Source organism: Pipra filicauda, unplaced genomic scaffold (assembly GCF_003945595.2).
Source record: "Pipra filicauda isolate LSUMZ 115617 unplaced genomic scaffold, ASM394559v2 scaffold157_size4220110_pilon, whole genome shotgun sequence".
In the NCBI taxonomy this organism is placed as follows: domain Eukaryota; kingdom Metazoa; phylum Chordata; class Aves; order Passeriformes; family Pipridae; genus Pipra; species Pipra filicauda.
Genome location: NW_024104073.1, coordinates 1,950,664 through 1,968,012, shown reverse-complemented (window position 1 = coordinate 1,968,012; position 17,349 = coordinate 1,950,664). Strand labels below are relative to the sequence as shown.

Below are 17,349 nucleotides of genomic sequence, written 5' to 3'. Positions count from 1 at the left end.
AACTTTTCAGACATTTCTTAGGATTAAGCATTTCTGTATAGATTGATTAATCTAGCAATGAATTTGTTACTCTTTAAAACAACTGCAAATTATGAAAGTTAATCTATTTAACAGCTAATGTACAGTATGTTCTTTTCATCTGACAGCACGAATTTGGGCAGAAAACCAAATTCTTGCCAGACTTAAAACCACATCTCTTATTAAAAAACAGATTAGGAAAACAGTAGCACTCACAAACTGCTCACTGTCTGCTGCATTTCCACTCAATGTTTCTCATTGTATTTTATTTCTGGTGTATATGACTTGGGTAAGTTCATATGATCCCAAAATACACTGAAAGTCAAATGATTTGTTTGGAGTGTTTGGGGATAACAGTGGGATTTTTCCCTAAGACATTTTGTGGGTGTTTTTTGCTTGTTCTTCAATCTGTATTATGCATCATCAAATATAACCATCAGTGCTAATTTGTTTAGCTCCTTCAGTTCTCACAAGCCTTGTTCCACGCCGAGGCAAATGGCAGTCTGCACAGATTTAATTTACTTTAGCAGTTTCAACAACTTTGTGTGAGCTGAGGGGAATCATAGCCAAAAAAGTATGTCTTTTTTCCATGGCGCCTTTATAGAAGGACTCCAACTAAAGCTGCCTAGTGATGGATCACCATGCACTTTTGAAAGTGAGAGAATATGTATAAGTGGAGAGTTTTCTACAGCACATATTTTGCACATGCAATTATGCTTAAAGGAGTATGAAATATAAAGCTCTAGAACTTTCACCTCTGGACGGTACCTCATAACTGTAGACAAAATCAGCCTGTGACTGAAAGAGGCTGTATAAAAGATGAGAGCACTATAAATTTCCTAAAGTCTGGATTACTGAAGAAGGAAAGCACACTCCTTTAACAAAGTGGCAAAACAGTTTCCCTTTTCCTGCTCCACAAACAAACAAAAAAGAAATAAACCCATTCTCTCTGAATAACAATTACCTGGTAATGGAATGGCACTCTCAGAAATGAGTCATTTTCTGATTACTCATTTGCTAAACTCTCTATACTGTGTTGTCTCTGAGCAGTTCATAAAATGATGATCCTTTGGCATGTGTTTATCTTTGGGCTGCACCAGAGAGCTATGCAAACAGTTTATAGAAGAGATTATCTGCAGTTACTTGGGGGAATATTTGCCCTCTCTGTTTTATGAAGAGAAACAATAAGGGCAAGCATATACTTGGCAAAAATAAAAATACAAGGTGAAACTGAGATTACCCAGCTGGTAAATGATATCAAGTACACAGAATGATTTCTGGGTTTATGTGGATTGATTTTTCCTGTGAATCCTGAAACAAACGAGCCACTTCAAAACACTGAAAAACTGCCTTGCAGAGCAAAGCAGAGGAAGAGGAGGAACTTCCAAGAGCAATTTGTAACTGCTCCAAAATACTTTGGAGATAACAAACATAACTGAAGGGCCTTCAGTGAAAGCCTGGGCAGACGTCCTTGCAGATCAGGTTAGAGCAGTCTAAAAACTTCTCATTTTTTTGCTCTCTGGTGAAGGATACCCTTGTCTGGGATAGTGTAACTGCCCATGTGAGTTCTCCTACTACGTGCAGAGCAAAATAAATCATTACTGAAAGCCATAAGAATGCTTGCCTACACCCTTAATTGCAGGAGATCATTTAGTAATTCAGTAAAATTCCATAAATATCTGAGAGTTTGGATTTTTCATTTCCTGTCACTTGACTATAAGATAGCTGGAGAAGCTACTGTATCAAGTTCCCCTTTTCTCACTTGCCTGTTAGGGTTGAAATGTTCACTACACCCAAATTGATTCCTCTTAGGCTACATATCAATACCATGAACTAGCAACTGTCCTAGTTTGAAAGGCAATCTCAAGCTTAGCTCTTGATATGATGAGGAGCTGAAATGGCCAGCAGCTATGGCATCACTGAACAGGTTTGGTGAGAATTCATATGGTGAAGACATCAAGTAAGCCCCATAGGGATTCCTGATACAGGAAAACACTTTAGTGCTCAGTATTTCAGTGTTGTTGGCAATGCAAAACACACACCACACTGTTTTGTTTCTCAGACACCATGGCTCACGGAAAAACTAGCTGAAATACTAAACACTTTTTTATGCTTCCTTTCACAGCTTTTTTGTCATTACTGTTGATAAGTTTATTTCTCCAGAAGTTAAGACCTGTCCTGTTTCCAGCCTCAGTCAGACAAATTATTTCAGCTACTTGTTGGTCAAGTATTCACTTCACCGACCTGTGTAACTTTTCATCTGGGTCCAACCACGTTTATTTTAGCTTCACAGCCAGTATGACTTCTCTTTTCATGTAAACTTCTATACTAAGCTTTGAAGTTTGAATGATACCTTTCAGTTCCAAAATTGCAAACCTTTTGCTCTTAATTGTCTGGTTTTCCTCAAGTTTTGTCATTTTATCCTTCAATGAGGTAAAATAATACTATACAGTGAAATATTGTCTTATATGCTGCAAAAAATATTCTGAGAATCTTTCATATCATTAGTCAAAGAGTGTTTTAAAATATCTACAGACCATGTTCAAAGAGTTCTGGCCTAATTCAAGTACTTTTATTGCCCCTCAAAACTGCAGATATGCTGATTGCTGAAATACAAGGTAGATGTTCCACAAGGAAATTTGATTTAGGACTTTACTGTCATGCAAACAGAAATTTGTATTCTGTTTGTTCCCTTTGATCACCCAGTAATGATTGACATCTCTACAATGCTCTTACTAACATTTTATCTAACCAAGAAAATTAAATAGACAGTTTTAATACAAAGAATAACATTTTTTGGAGTGCACCATGATAGGATTTTCAAATCCAGCTGAATCTTCAAAGAATTTACATTTGAGTCACAAAGCTATATATGTCAAAATAGTACAAGTAATTTCTAATTTAGTTTTCTTCCAGTTGAAAAACTGAATAAAAAGTAATTCAGTTGAGTGATCGGATGCTTGGTTATTCATATTTATCCCAAGAAAAAATCTGTCACAGAATTTTTTAGGTAATGTTTTAATTCAGTTGCTTAGAGTAAAATCTCTTACAGGAATGCTTCTGTGACCTTTTCAGTGCAACACCCATTTTAAATTTCATCTGGTTGCATATGAATTCATTTCTGAGATATAGGCAATTATTCTTTTAAATTCTTTGACTCTTTAACCAACTTTGAGAATGTTTTTCTTCTTATTAACAATTTAGTAAGGCAGAAAGGCCAAATAGGAATCGGAGCCCTTGGGAGGTGGGATGGGGCAGGGAGCACTGAAAGGACAAGACAGTCTGTACCTGAGACTGAATTCCGGTTTTCTGATGACTTTGTTGTTTGGATTCTACTGTATTTCATTCACTGCTCTCTAGGATATGTTCTAACAGAAGCTCTACGCAACGCCTTAAGAGACTTTTCTCTTGTTCACGTTTTATGATAGGATAAAAAGCTAAGCTTACTTTATGAATTTGAAACACACTTGATCTCTCCACATCTCCATGTTAATAAAGGATTTCTCATGAGTTTACTACCAATATACTAATGAAAATATTGCCACCAAATGTAAACGGTTAACTTGGTCAATCCTTTACTAAAATTTGAGGCATCTCCCTAAGGATGTGGACAATTCAGTCTGTTTAACAGTGAGACAGAGGCCTCTCAAGATTCGCAAAGGAAGACAGGAATTCCTCTAACCACTGACAGCACAGAGGAAAAAGCAGGGATGTCAGCTCCTCTGTCTACCCGAGATCCAGTCTGCTTTTGTTCTGAGAGTGAAATTTGCATTCCTGGATGTGCAGTGGCTCAGGTTCAATGGAAAGAGTAAAGAAGATTCTTGTCCATACACTGCAGCTTTGTGAATCTGATGGGATGTGAAGATGGTGGAGATGTGAATTCAAATTCTCCCAGAATGGGTAAAGCCTACACATTCTCCCTCTTCTCTCCAAAATGTGTTAGACCTCAAAAGGGGCAGCACCACCACCAACAGGGAAGTTCATTAGGTCCTGATCACCTCTGGCTTTTCTGGAGGATACAGGCAGCAGATCTCTCTTCTCATTTACCTGGATCTCAGTAGTGTTCTGGGCAGGAGACAAGATCTTTTTCCCTCAAAAGAAGCATTCAGATCTTGCATGAGTAGTGAAAGCAAGCGAGTTAGGGAACTTTCAGCATGAATTGCAAGGTGCCTGATTCTCTAACGGCTGCATCCTGGCTCAGCAAAAGTACGTGGATTGGATCTTTGTCTTAGTGGGATGGGCAGTGTTGGTGCCTAGAGCTCTCATTTGCTCCTTCTATAGTCAATAGACAAATAAATGTTCAGTTGAAGGAAAAATGAGACCTCAGATGGACTATCTGCCTTTCTTCATCAACCACAGAATTCTAGAGCATCCATGCTGCAAACTGCAGTGTTCAAGTAAGTGCCTAAACTTTAGTGGGAAGAATTCAGCACACTGGCATATCACTGGAAATTATTTTTTTAAATTATTTGATTTTATATTTTCCTTTTTAAAAAGGTTTTTCTTGTTTGGTTCCTAATCTATGTTGTAAACAAAAAGTGAGACTTATGCAGAAACCGTGAGTCAAGTATATTGCTAGTCTCTAACTCCATTAGCATCAATGGACAAGTCTTAATTCCACATAATTCATTTGCAAGATGTTTTCAAGTGTCATGCCTACACAGCTGCAGTGCCAGCCTTCAGCAATACATACCTGGCCAGCACAGAGCAGTCACATTTCCTTTCAAGGCCTAGGATGCAGCTTTCATTATCCTCTGACAATCTACAGATGACACTGAGAATGCTCACAGAGAACTAGCCTGGGAAATTCTCCACTCAAAGGCAGAGAAAGAGCAGTTTCCCCTCCTTATAAGAAAGTCTTTGGCTCTGACTTCACGCTTAGCCAGCAGTCTGTTTATGCTCAGCTCCAGGTTTTTAGTTAGAGGCAGGGTATTACTCATTATCTCTTTGCCTAGACTAGATATTGTTTCTCTAATGCAAAAATGGTCCCTGAACATCTTTCAGTCTCAGTACAGTAGTGATGCTGCAAATTTTCAAATGGATGAGATACTTTAACTCCATTAATTAATCCCCTTACATTAAGAACAATCTGCCACTAAAACTGTTCAGAAGTCGAGAGTTATAAGACTAATGTGGAAGTACAGTCAGTTTTGGTTGGTGCTCCTGAGGAACACCTTTTTCAAGAGACCCAGAGTCCCCTCCACAACCAGTGATTTAACCCATTTTTTTTCTCTGAGGACAGTAGGTTTGGAAAATCCATGTAAAGCAGGAGAGTGTTTTTATGCCTATTCTTCATTCATATATTTGCTTCTATGGAAAACTTGGGAAGACACTTTAAGACACCATAAACATTAATCAAATAAATGAATGACCATACAGAAAACATTAAATAATTACCTTCAAGTGTTTCTCCCTCTCCAGAAAGGGCGTCTCCTGCTCCAGAGGCATACAAGGCGGACACAGTCAATGCATACCTAGTGGCTTGGTCCAAGCCTTTCAGCACTTTAGAGGTAGTGTCCCCTTTCACAGTCACTTCCTTGGTTTCACCTCCTGCAACTGGAGTGTAGGTTATAAAGTACTGCTGCACTTTGCCTGGAGCAGCACTCCAAGACAGCTTCATTGTTGATGTTGTAGCATCAGAAACTTTCAAGTTTCTTGGATTTCCTCGGACTGCACATGTCAAAAGAGGTTGAAAACAAGTTGAACCAAGCTTCATTTCTTGGTTGATTTTTTTAGGTTACTACAACATAGGATTTTATGATAAAAATAATTCCTGAATAGCCTGCACTAACACTGCTACAGTATACTTTTACCATAATCAGGATTTTACAATTCCATCCCCACCCTCTTTAGGCAAAAATGCTCAATAAAGTCTTTTTATTTCCATTTTTTTTTCTGTTAAAACAGGCTCAATCATTCTAGTACTTATATGTACTAGAAACTTAATATATGCTCAACTTCAACAAGCCAAGATCCATGTTGAAGTCACTATCTGCAGAATGAAGTCAAAGATTACCAACAAAATTAACACACCTACAGAGTTCTTTTGATTATAATTCTTCTGGTTTATAATATCTAAGATCTCAGTGAAATTTCAACAATGATTAGGACATTCATAAATGTCTCCATACTCTCTGGATTTTGTTTAATAAGGCATAATACATGTTAAAGGATCATGCATCTTCACACAAGTCTACAGTGATAATTTCCGTAAATTAAATGTTTCATTAATTCCTTGCTAAGCACTCAGAACAAAATGCAAACAGGGTCTGAATTTGCTCAAAAGGTATATAATTTATATCACTGACAATATGAAGAATCATGAGGACAATTAATTAAATATACAGGTGGATTCTTCACCCAAGTTGCCTTGCCATATCAGGTGTTACAGGTTCAAGAGACTATATTTCAAATTGAAATATTGCAATTTTGATAAATTGCCTCTCCACTAGGCTTGGGCAATGTTATAATTCTTTGTTCATCTGGGATAATACATATGAATTATGAGATTTATTCTCTTTTCAGTATGAATATGTCAGCATCCAGGGAGTTTTTCTCAAGCTTACTACATTCATAGCATTTGTCATGTACCTTCGTCAGTTTTTGCATATCCATTCAACGAATTCCCAGGCCCAGACTGATACTCGGGAATAACAGACACTTCATATCTTGTATCTTGGATCAAATTCTGCAGAACAGTTGATCTATCATTTGCTGATACAGTCACTTGTCTCCTTTCTCCTCCAGTAAGGGGTCTATAAACAAGCCTGTACCGTAGGACATTTCCTGGAGCTGGTGTCCAGCCAACTACAAAGCTATCAGTAGTTTCATCTGTTATCCTTAAGTTTCGAGGAGCACCTTTAACTACAAAAAATATACACATATAATTTTTAAATATTTGCCTTTGGTGAAGTAGTATCTGAAGTAAAACCATTCCAACCATTTTGTTAGCTCATCCAGTTTAGCAAAACAACAGCTTATAGTGCGCTCCCATTGTTTTAGGATACACACACCACTAGTAATTTCTGAAAATTTAGGGCCAGAGTTACATTCAGCAGTGTAACAAAGTTGTCCCCAAAAGTATATTAATCCCAGTTTATATAATAGATTCTGAAAATTAAGACAATCTGACCGTGTTTAGCAGTACCAGTAGAACTCAACTGTGTAAGGGACATTTGGGCATAGTGGGGAAACTTCTTAACACGACAAATGGCATAGGTTTCCTTGCTGTAGCCATTTGCATCTGCACCACTTCCATTTACAGACAGTTCTCAGATACACCTGATTACACACAGGTAGCTCTCCTATTTTAAAAAATGACCAAAGAAAATGCAACGGGAAAAAAAACCACCAAAACAATTCTATTTCTCTAAGTAAAATTTTTGCAACAAAAAATGTATTCATTGCTATATGAGTTGAACCTAATGTTTAAAAAAGGCTTCTGAATTTCGTCTCTAACTCAAAGAAATAGCTTGTTATTCCAAAAACTAAAGAAAAACTGTAGTGAATCATTTAAGCTAGCCTGCTCCTTGACAAAAGATATAGCAGCTCAGATGAACTTGTAGGCACACCAAACAAGACTCAACTCTTCCAACAGACATTAAGATCTACTGTACTGCAAGTTGCCTAGAGTTGCATTGTCGTTTAGGGGAAAAAAATCCTCTGTTTTTTTGTTCTTTACTACCTATATGCTATAAGCATTGTTCTTTAATGTTAAAAGTGAAGCAATTAATAATCTTAGTTTTAAAGAAAAAAACTTGTTTCCTATTAATCAGAAATACAATACTCAACTTCAAATCCTTTAAAAGCCTGAAACCTAAGTTAATTGCCAAGAAAGCCATCTGGCCAAAACTGTTGGCTAGATCTGAATGGAGAGCTGCAGAAGGACTATCTTCTCAGACACATTGGGATATCATCAGATCATGATGCTGACAGTTATTTAAGGCAGTATCAGTTACAACATGAGAGAATTGATTATTTTTATTAAAGTTTTTCTTTCCCCGTCCCTTACACACAAAAGCTACATATTCTAATCAGCCAAGAGTTTGTCTGTTTTCCTAAGGGAAAATTATGTGTGTCCAAAATATTCTGACTGGTAATGTCATGGAAATGTGAATACTGACAGTGAAACCTGTATCTTCCAAACTTAACATCCAAAATAAGCTATTTTATAGGCATTTATTTCTATCAGTCCTAAGAGGAAACACCAATAAACAAAGCTCCGTGCTGTTTCTTTTTCTCCCTGGGAACAATTTATGTCACCAAAGGTCACAAATGACAGCATGGAATAATTAAAAAGAGTGGATCAATATTTTTAAAAGCATGATTTAGAGTAGACCGAGTATTCAACTACTGGAATAGAAAATCAAATTTACTGTCATGCTGTTCCTTTCAAACAGCAGAAATGCATCATGGCAACTGTATCAAGAAAATGTGCAGTTACCATGCTTAAATTGACAGCCCTTGATCACATAAACTCACACCGACATGAGTGGAAGTTTTGCATTAGTTATTGGATCAGACCCATGAAGTTCGGACAAAAAAACAGGTGACCAAAACTCAACCCCCTTTAAGCCTATTGTATCTAAAACAGAATTTCTACTAATGTTAAGTTAGAAGGCATAGCAAATTACATAGGCACACATTTCACTTTAAATATATTGAAGTCAACATGCATTCTTGCATCAGAATCATAGCTATTCAATAGAGCAGAACAGAATTGAATAGTTCAGTTGGAAGGGACCTACAATATTCATCTACTCTAAGTGGACTGTATATTAACATTAATTCATGCCACCGAATTTATTATTGAAAACTTACTACTTCCTTTGAAAAGAGACCAATGCAGAGAAGTACAGCATCCATCCAGCTTTCAGGGAAAATAAAATCCAATCTTAACAACTTAATGTTTGCATATCATTGGAATTCTGTATCTTTACTGAACGCATTGAGATACAATAATGTTTATTCTCATTCTGCATAGCTTCTCAGCCTCAGCTGATGCTCCTCATAGATCCACTCTTCAATTATGCAAATTCTTATTTGAACATATGACTCCTTTGTGTCTGAGAATAATGGGAATCCTACCTTCTAAGGTGGTTTCTTCTCCATCCAAGGGAGGGCCATCACCATCTTCATATTCAGAAATCACACTGACTGCATAAGTAGTTTCAGGCAGTAAATTGGTGAGAACTGAGCTAGTACTTGAAGCTGGTACTGAAACAATGAATTCATCTCCACCAACTGCTACTTTATATTTAATGAGATAGGACAAAACCTCAGATCCAGCTGGAGACCAGCTCACTTTGAAACTGTCAGATGTTATGTCAGAAAAGACCATGTTCTTTGCAGGCACATAAGCTGTATAGGAATAAAAATGTGCATGTGAGGCATACCTCCTAGAATATTTTAAACACAAAATCTCTAAAATAAATTAAAAAATTCCCTCAATAATTTCATTTCTTCTAATTGAACAGATATTTTATTGCACGTGCACAGTATTTGCTTATAGCTATCAAATTTGATGAAGTTCATATCTAGGTTGCCTAAAATCATTCAACAATGAGTAGAAGCATCAACTCAGTGATTTCTAAATCGAATTAAAACAGTCCATCTATACTCAGGAAAACTTAAGTTAGAATCTGATGATCAAGTTAGGTTTCCTCTTTTATATGTCCCATCGACGGTAATAACATTATGTCCTCAATGGAAACTAAGAATTGTTGGGATTTATTTCAGATCTAGATTAGAAACAGGACAAAATAAATACCAGTATTTTTTCAGGAACGAAGTTGAAGGGGAAACATGGAATTTGACATGAAGCACAAACACAAACCTGACACCCTGGGCTTGTTTTGGTTGGCCTAGTCAGCCTAACAGTGGGAATCTTAAGACTGCTTCAGCCCTCTAAACAAAGGCTGTGCTGCTGGTTTGTTCCTCAAAGCTATCCTGAAACAAAAGGCTTATTTTTAAAGAGAGTGGGGTTTTCAATATCGGGACTATTCAATGTTTGTGTTCTACTAAACATAGATAGGGGCACTGAGGGTGCAACTAATCATAAGTAACTTTAGCTGACCAAAAGCTGGTCATTTAGAAATCTCATACCAGAGGGTCATTAATTTTACTCTAATATTTACTCTAATATTTACTCTAATATTTACTCTAAATATTAATCAAATCACCCCTAGAGTTGTTGGCATTGCTTCACTGCCTTTGGAAATCTAAAAGACAAGCCTATATTAGCTACCTCATCTTAGACAGCTAAAAACGAATGGGCATGGTAACTGTTCTACTCAAGACACTGAGTGTAAAAGCAGAGCACATCCACTAAGGTCATTCCAACAGACACACATTTAATAGCTTTTTAGATACTTAACAGGGGAGGGGGGGAAAATTTCTCCAATAATTTTTTCATCTCCACTTCACCATTCATTTCCCTTGCTTTTAATACGTTTGAAAATGAGAAGCAAATCCCCAGTTATTAAAATTATCATTTGTATGTGGACAATTTCATCAATGTACATTCTTTAGGTAACTACAAGAACAAAACATTGGTTCAGATATTTTTTCACTGCATTTTCTACATTCCTCTAAGTAATAGTAGTTACTTACATTTTCTCCTTATAGCAGCCAGTTCCTGCTCAATTCGTAGGCAGACTGACTGTGTAAGCTCAAATGATATTCTTTGAAAAGCATCAAAATCTTCCACCGTGTAAACGTGGGTCTCAGCAGGAGGTGATGCAATCGCTTCCAACTCTGTACGCACGGCATCCTTCACACCAACTGCAAATATTTCTACATCTGCGTCCCTCAGCTTTATTGCAGGTTCTTTAAAAGCATCTGACGATTTTCCATCAGTAATAAGAATCATGACTCTTGGCACATTTGGTCTTGATCCTTTGCTGGTAACAAATACCTTCTCCCTCACATATGTCATTGCTTTGCCTGTGTTGGTAGATCCACCTCTGTAGGGGAAGGTGTTAATAGCCTGAATTATGTCTTCCACTTTGTTGTATCTGTTCAAAGAAAACTCCATATGGGGATCTCTGCTGTACTGGACAAGACTTATCTGTACTTTTCGAGGCGATATCTCAAAGCTTTTAACTAACACTTCCAAAAAGGCTCTTACTTTTACAAAATTGGCGATACCAATGCTGTAGGAACCATCCACTAAAAACACAACATCAGCTTTTACATCCACACCCCGTGAGCATTCTGCAAAGAGAAAGAATAACCATTGTAAACAGATTTTCAATAGCCACCGCATTACAATTGCATCTGTAGTTCATGTATCACACACAGTTGCTTATAAACAAAATAACTATGCTAAGCAAAGCTGTTTCTCATAAATTATAAAGGTATGAGATTAAAACAAGCATCAGAGCTTTAATCAATGAAAAGCTACCACGTGAAAATAATGCAGTGGCTCCTAACTTACCCACTTGAACTTTTACTTGTTGTGTTTTTTCCATTATCGTTATTGGCTCACTGGGGGTCAGTCCTTTCATTGCATAAACATTAATTTGATACTCTGTGTCTGGAGAGAGATCTTTAACATTGAGAGCAGTAGTCTGAGGACCCACACTCAGTACGTGTTGTTTTCCACCAGCTATCATTGGAATGAACTGCAGCCGATAGCCAGTTATTTGGCTTGTGGATGGATCCCAAGTGATCCTAACAGATTTTGAGGAGATCTGAGTGGCCACCAGATTTGAAGGAGGCTCCACCACTGAAAGAAATGAAAAGCAAACCCAAAATATTAATTACCATAAAAGCATATTTTCTTCACGGTTTTTATTTCTGGAATAAACTTACTTATCTTTGCTTAATCTTTACTAAAAATCACTTTTAGCATAAATAAACAGAAGTGAATGACAGGACTGTCCAAAAGTGACATAGAAATATGAACAATTCATGGTCCCTCAAGTATAGAAGAAGTTCCAGGAGAAATTCTGCCTTACTTTAAAACCATTTCAATCAGAAGTGAAAGCTACACTCACAGAAACACAGTAGAAAGTGTGAACAAATGCAGACTTGAGCAGAGCACTGTGACAGTGGAGTCATCTCTGCTGCCATTTTGGTCAAAGAATAACTAGTCACTCAAAACCTTACAGGGTCAGAAAGCTGCAGTGACACAGGTTGGTGTCTGTGTTTTCTCAGTATTCTCCACTTTTCATTCCTTGGTCCTTAACCTATTACATATTCTGCCCCTTTACCAAGCAGTTTTTTTCCCTTTAATACATTTTTCCACAGAAGTGACGCCTGTGTCCAAACTGACTGTATGAGACTCTGATAACTGCACATCAATGTTGCCTTTGAAACTATGGAATAATGGAGCTATTCCAAACCTCCTACATCACATGTTCTGTTCTCGTGCATTAAAAACACAAGACTGAGACCAGTTTTCCACACTTGCTAAATGAGGCAACAGATCAAACTCCAGAAATAAAGCAAAGGAAGTAGGGATAGCCTCTTAAATACGCATTGGAATAAACTGAGTTCTATAAATATGTGTATACAAAGTACCTCACCTTCTTCTCCACTAACCAGTTCACCTAGTTGTTCATCAACACCGGAGCACACTTGCAAGATAATTTCATTCTGTATATCCACAATTCCATCAAAATTAGCCACATTGAACACATGCTTCAGTGAAGGCTGAGATGCAATTAACTTGAGTTCCTTTGCATCTGCTGCTTTTATACCTAGAAGTTGCAATAGACAGGACTGTGTTAAGTAGCCATAAAATACAGACACCTGTGAACGTACTCATGAAATGTCAGAACATCCTGGGGTAAAGCTGAGTTTAATTTCTCTTCTGTCTTTTGTCATTATCAATAATCGAACTACAAAAACATACAAAATAATGAGGTGACACACTCCATTTCCAATGCAAGAAAATAATGTGATATCCTCAGTGAGGCCAGGGTTGAAAGGATGCTAGTCAGTCATCCTAATCTCCATGTAGGAGCTACAGAATTACTATCTAATTAACACAAATGGTATTTTTCACTCTAGAGGTCAGAAATGACCCACTAATGCATACGGATTAAAAGAAAGGCATAATGAAATTCTTGAAACACGAATCTGTACAACATATACATTATTTCTTTATCAATGTTAATCTCTCAATCATTACAAAAACTCGACATACCCAGAGAAAAAACTTCAACTCCTATGTTGCGAAGCTCTCTTGCAGGAATTTCTACATCGTCTTGAGCTTTTCCATCAGTAATGACAATTGCTACTTTGGGAAAGCCTTTTCTTGCTCCAGCAGACTCAGTGAAGGTGTTTTGAACCAGGTAATCAATAGCCTCACCTAAAAAGAACACCACAAATTGTGTTTTACTAGACTTGTATGAACCAGGATTTAAAGCAAATTTGAATTATGAAACTAAATGTTGAATAAACATGTATGTGGAAAATCTGTACCTGTCATTGTGTTGCCACCTTTGTAAGGTATCCTTTTAATTGCATCAATAAGATCACTACTTCTCAAATACTGATTTAAATTGAACTCTGTTCTTGTATCCGAACTGTACTGAACAACTCCAACTCTTGTCTTTTCTTCCCCAATGTCAAAAGCTGATACAAGGGCAACCATGAAGTCCAGAATATATCCAAAGTTATTTCTCCCTACACTCCATGAGCCATCTACCAGGAAAACTAAGTCTGTCATTGCACTTATGGAGCATCCTGGAACATAACAGGAGAAAAAAAAGCAAAACTCTATTAGCAAATGAGCAATAGCATTCATACAAATGTCACTGAGACATCTAATGGGAACTTAGTAGGGAAAAGTCAAAAAAACGGATGTTTAATAGATTGATCTTCTTATCTGGAATATTTTAGTTGTGGAAGCATTATTCACGTAAGTGAATTTACCCATATGAGTTTTCTAGCCACCATTATTAAAAAGAAACTGTTTTGAAACACCTCTCATGCTAATCCACAAGATCTGTTATGCCTCAACAGATGAAAACACACATACAAAACTTTTTGCAGTGATTTGATGTTACAGAAAAACATAATTTTGTTACGACTTCTGCCTTGTATCTTTCTCTCCCCATTATAGCTGCACTGGCTCTTCTGCAACGTCTTTTATCCACAGCACAATGCTTGCTGTTAATAGGACCAAGACACTCATGGACCTGCTCAGGTTAGTCACATGAAATTCCTAGTTTCAGTACCAACTTTGCACCTTAATCTTTCAATCCAGCCACTAAATTCCTTCTATCCCAGTCCCTTCACAAGTTTTCTTAACTCTGGACAACTTTACAAGTGAACTTCATTGCTAGGTAACACAGTTTAACTTTACGGGGTACTAGAGCTAGACCTCAGATAAGACAAATCTCAGGTAAGTTGAAACATAAAACATCTTACTTTGTAATTGAGCCTCAACTTTCTTTTCCTCTGGTATCCCTGGACCACCTGTCTGAACTGCAGAAAGCACACAGTAGACAGAATTAATGGAGGAAATCAGGTTAAATTTGTAAACATCAAAGAAAAGCATTTAGGGAATTAGACACAAATCTGACAAGACTCAGAACATAAAAACATAAATATAGGTTGTGAATAATACATCACCTGTACTTACAGAGGTGACAACATTCAGGACAACACAGTATCCAGGACAACACAAAATACAGAAAATGCAAATAACTAAGGATACTGTGTATTTGTATATCCTGTACGGTAATTTCCTGAAAATTAACTGCAACATCCCTGGATGAAATACGAATATTTCTCATTTCTAAAAACTAGGGTAATTTATCATAAGTAACTTTCCCATGGTTGTTTGTGAAGCTTGATACATGAGACAAAATACATCATAAAAGAGAGCATGCTGTGGATTTTTACTCAATTAAATTTATCTTATGCTTTAATTATTAATATAAATTATAAAAACTTAAATTCAATATTTTAGTATGCATTCAGATATGTTGTGTCACATTTTATTATTATTTGATGACTATAGTTAGTTTTTTCACACACACGCACACACACACATACACACAGGGGACGTCTGTCGAATTCATTTGTTACTGAGGTCAATGATCATCTTCCCCTTGACTTCAGTAGATGCAATTACAGAAAGTAGGTTTAGCCCAAAAAAAAAACAGGTGTCTCCTGCCAAGAATTCTATAGGGGTTGTCAGACACTATATATCCATGTCAGTCTCCTTTGATCTCTTGCAAATTCTCTCTGCGTCTATTACGAATAATGGGAAAAGGATGTTCAGACAGCTCCATCTAATGAGAGTTCAGGTATGTGGCAATTTTGTTGAGGAACTGGATCACAGTTTTATGGATGACCACTCAGGTATCTTACTTGGTTTTCTGATTGTATAACAGCTACTTACTTGTCAGCTGGCCAAAAACAGGTAGACTCTCCTCTCTGTCATCATATGAAGCTATCGATACAACATACTCTACATCGGGTATAAGATCTGATAAGACAGTTTGGGTAGTGCTAGGTGAAAGAGTAAATTCTTTAGTAGGTCCATCTGCAATAAATATATAAAACACTTAATGCAGTCTTTAAATCCAATAATATTGATGTTTATCATAAAACAAAATGCAACAGAGAATAATCTATCTAAAATCCAATTATAATTTTAGAATGATAGAGTTTTCATGAAGTATGAATATTGAAACAAGAAACTTCAAACTAACTTGCTTCAATAGTGAACAAATTACTAAATTCCAGGAAATTTGAATCTCAAAATGCACATACAAAATGTGCTATCATCTAACAAATCATGGTCCAGGTCTGATTCAATATCACTTTTACACTAATTATTTCTCAAAGTGAAATAGAATAATGACTCTTACACAGCACAATAAAATTCTTAACCTTTACGGTAAAAGCGCAGAAGAGGAGTAGAGTGATGATTCTACCTTCTTTTTGCTCCTTGGAAAGCAAAGGCATCCAAAACTTATTATTTGCAGTCCCAAAACAGTAAACGCTATGGTGAAAAAAGATCTAACTTGGAACAATCACTGGTCCTTGTATGCCCTTTGCTTCTGCTCAGTCTTGATCACAAACTTCAGAAATATTTTAACAGTTACTCTCATACTTAAGTTAGATATAAGCAAAAATAAACCCAATGTTTCAAAAAATGTAATCTCATAACAAAATTTTACAGAACTCACCATTTGTTGGTACCACAGTTATTCTGTAACCCACTATTGCATCTGGTGGCCTTTTCCATGACATTTGAACATTATGTTCATCTATAATTGTAAAATTCAAGTCTGATGGTGGATTAACTGCAAAAGATTTATACCAGGTGGATGTTTAAAAAATTGGAAAAATAGTAAATGAATAAATAAAAGAATATGTAGCAAAGCTTACTAAAATTGTCTTTGCATAAATTTGTTTCCAACAAATATAAAGATATGTTGTTGGAAAAAGAGTAAAATAAAAGCTGACAAAATGTGACAAAACATCAAAGAGTATATGCATTACAGAAGACAGCACAGAACATATGTTTCTTGAGTTGCCAAGACATTCAAGAATGGCCAGCAAAATCAAGCACAACAGAAAACACATTTGGATACATGTACAATGAGTTCACAGATAATAACCACATATGCAAACATTTCACATAACGATTAAAGGAAATTTTTTACATGCTGAGTGCAATCCGTACAAGCATGCCAAATCACAACCTGCTTACAATATCATGAGATCATTTAGGATGTGGGAAACACAGTAGTTTTCTTAATTAGACATCAAAGAATTTATCAGCTTTTTAATATAGTCTCTGCATAGTAATATTCTCGATCAATTTCACTGAATCTAGAAACTTGGCAGAGAAAAGAAATAATTTGAAGAATACAGGAAAAGATGGGGCATTTAATGTTCAGCGAAACAATTTCTGTTGGGGTCTAGATATGAATATAGTTGCAAAATGTATATCTGTAATAATGATACACTGAGGTATCATTTTATTTCAAAATATAGAAAGCTTCGCCCCTTTGTCCCTAGAAGTCACTAAAGTGACATATTATGCACATAGCAGCAAAGGATTCAGGAACTAAGGGGATAATGAATAGCATTAATAATGATGGCAATTTGCTAAAATATTTGAGCTAATACTAAGTTCACAAAAATAAAATTCTACCTGTTTACACCAGATTTCTGTACAGTTTCAAAGGTGTAAACTATTGTTTTCATGTTCCCTTTGCAGCAGGTGTACCCATACTAATAGTGGCATTTTAACATAAAATGCCAGTATGGTTCCAAACAACACAATGGTTAATTATGAAAAGACAACATCAAGGTATATTTATGGACATTTATTTTGCAGAATTTATAGAAAACGGC

The 17,349-nt window shown here is 36.4% G+C and overlaps 1 protein-coding gene across 2 annotated transcripts in view; it reads right to left on the bottom strand.

The window, feature by feature from the left end:
• Nucleotides 1-17,349, bottom strand: part of COL12A1 (collagen type XII alpha 1 chain) — a 102,982-nt gene that overhangs the window by 75,702 nt on the left and 9,931 nt on the right. For both annotated transcript variants that reach the window (XM_039379143.1, XM_039379142.1), the window contains 11 exons: nucleotides 16,173-16,289; nucleotides 15,380-15,523; nucleotides 14,401-14,457; nucleotides 13,450-13,713; nucleotides 13,172-13,336; nucleotides 12,549-12,722; nucleotides 11,456-11,746; nucleotides 10,630-11,232; nucleotides 9,106-9,378; nucleotides 6,610-6,882; nucleotides 5,416-5,688 (listed from right to left, as the gene is read on the bottom strand). In XM_039379143.1, coding sequence (XP_039235077.1) covers nucleotides 5,416-5,688; nucleotides 6,610-6,882; nucleotides 9,106-9,378; nucleotides 10,630-11,232; nucleotides 11,456-11,746; nucleotides 12,549-12,722; nucleotides 13,172-13,336; nucleotides 13,450-13,713; nucleotides 14,401-14,457; nucleotides 15,380-15,523; nucleotides 16,173-16,289 — 2,634 coding nt within the window. The remainder of the gene's footprint in view (nucleotides 1-5,415; nucleotides 5,689-6,609; nucleotides 6,883-9,105; nucleotides 9,379-10,629; nucleotides 11,233-11,455; nucleotides 11,747-12,548; nucleotides 12,723-13,171; nucleotides 13,337-13,449; nucleotides 13,714-14,400; nucleotides 14,458-15,379; nucleotides 15,524-16,172; nucleotides 16,290-17,349) is intronic.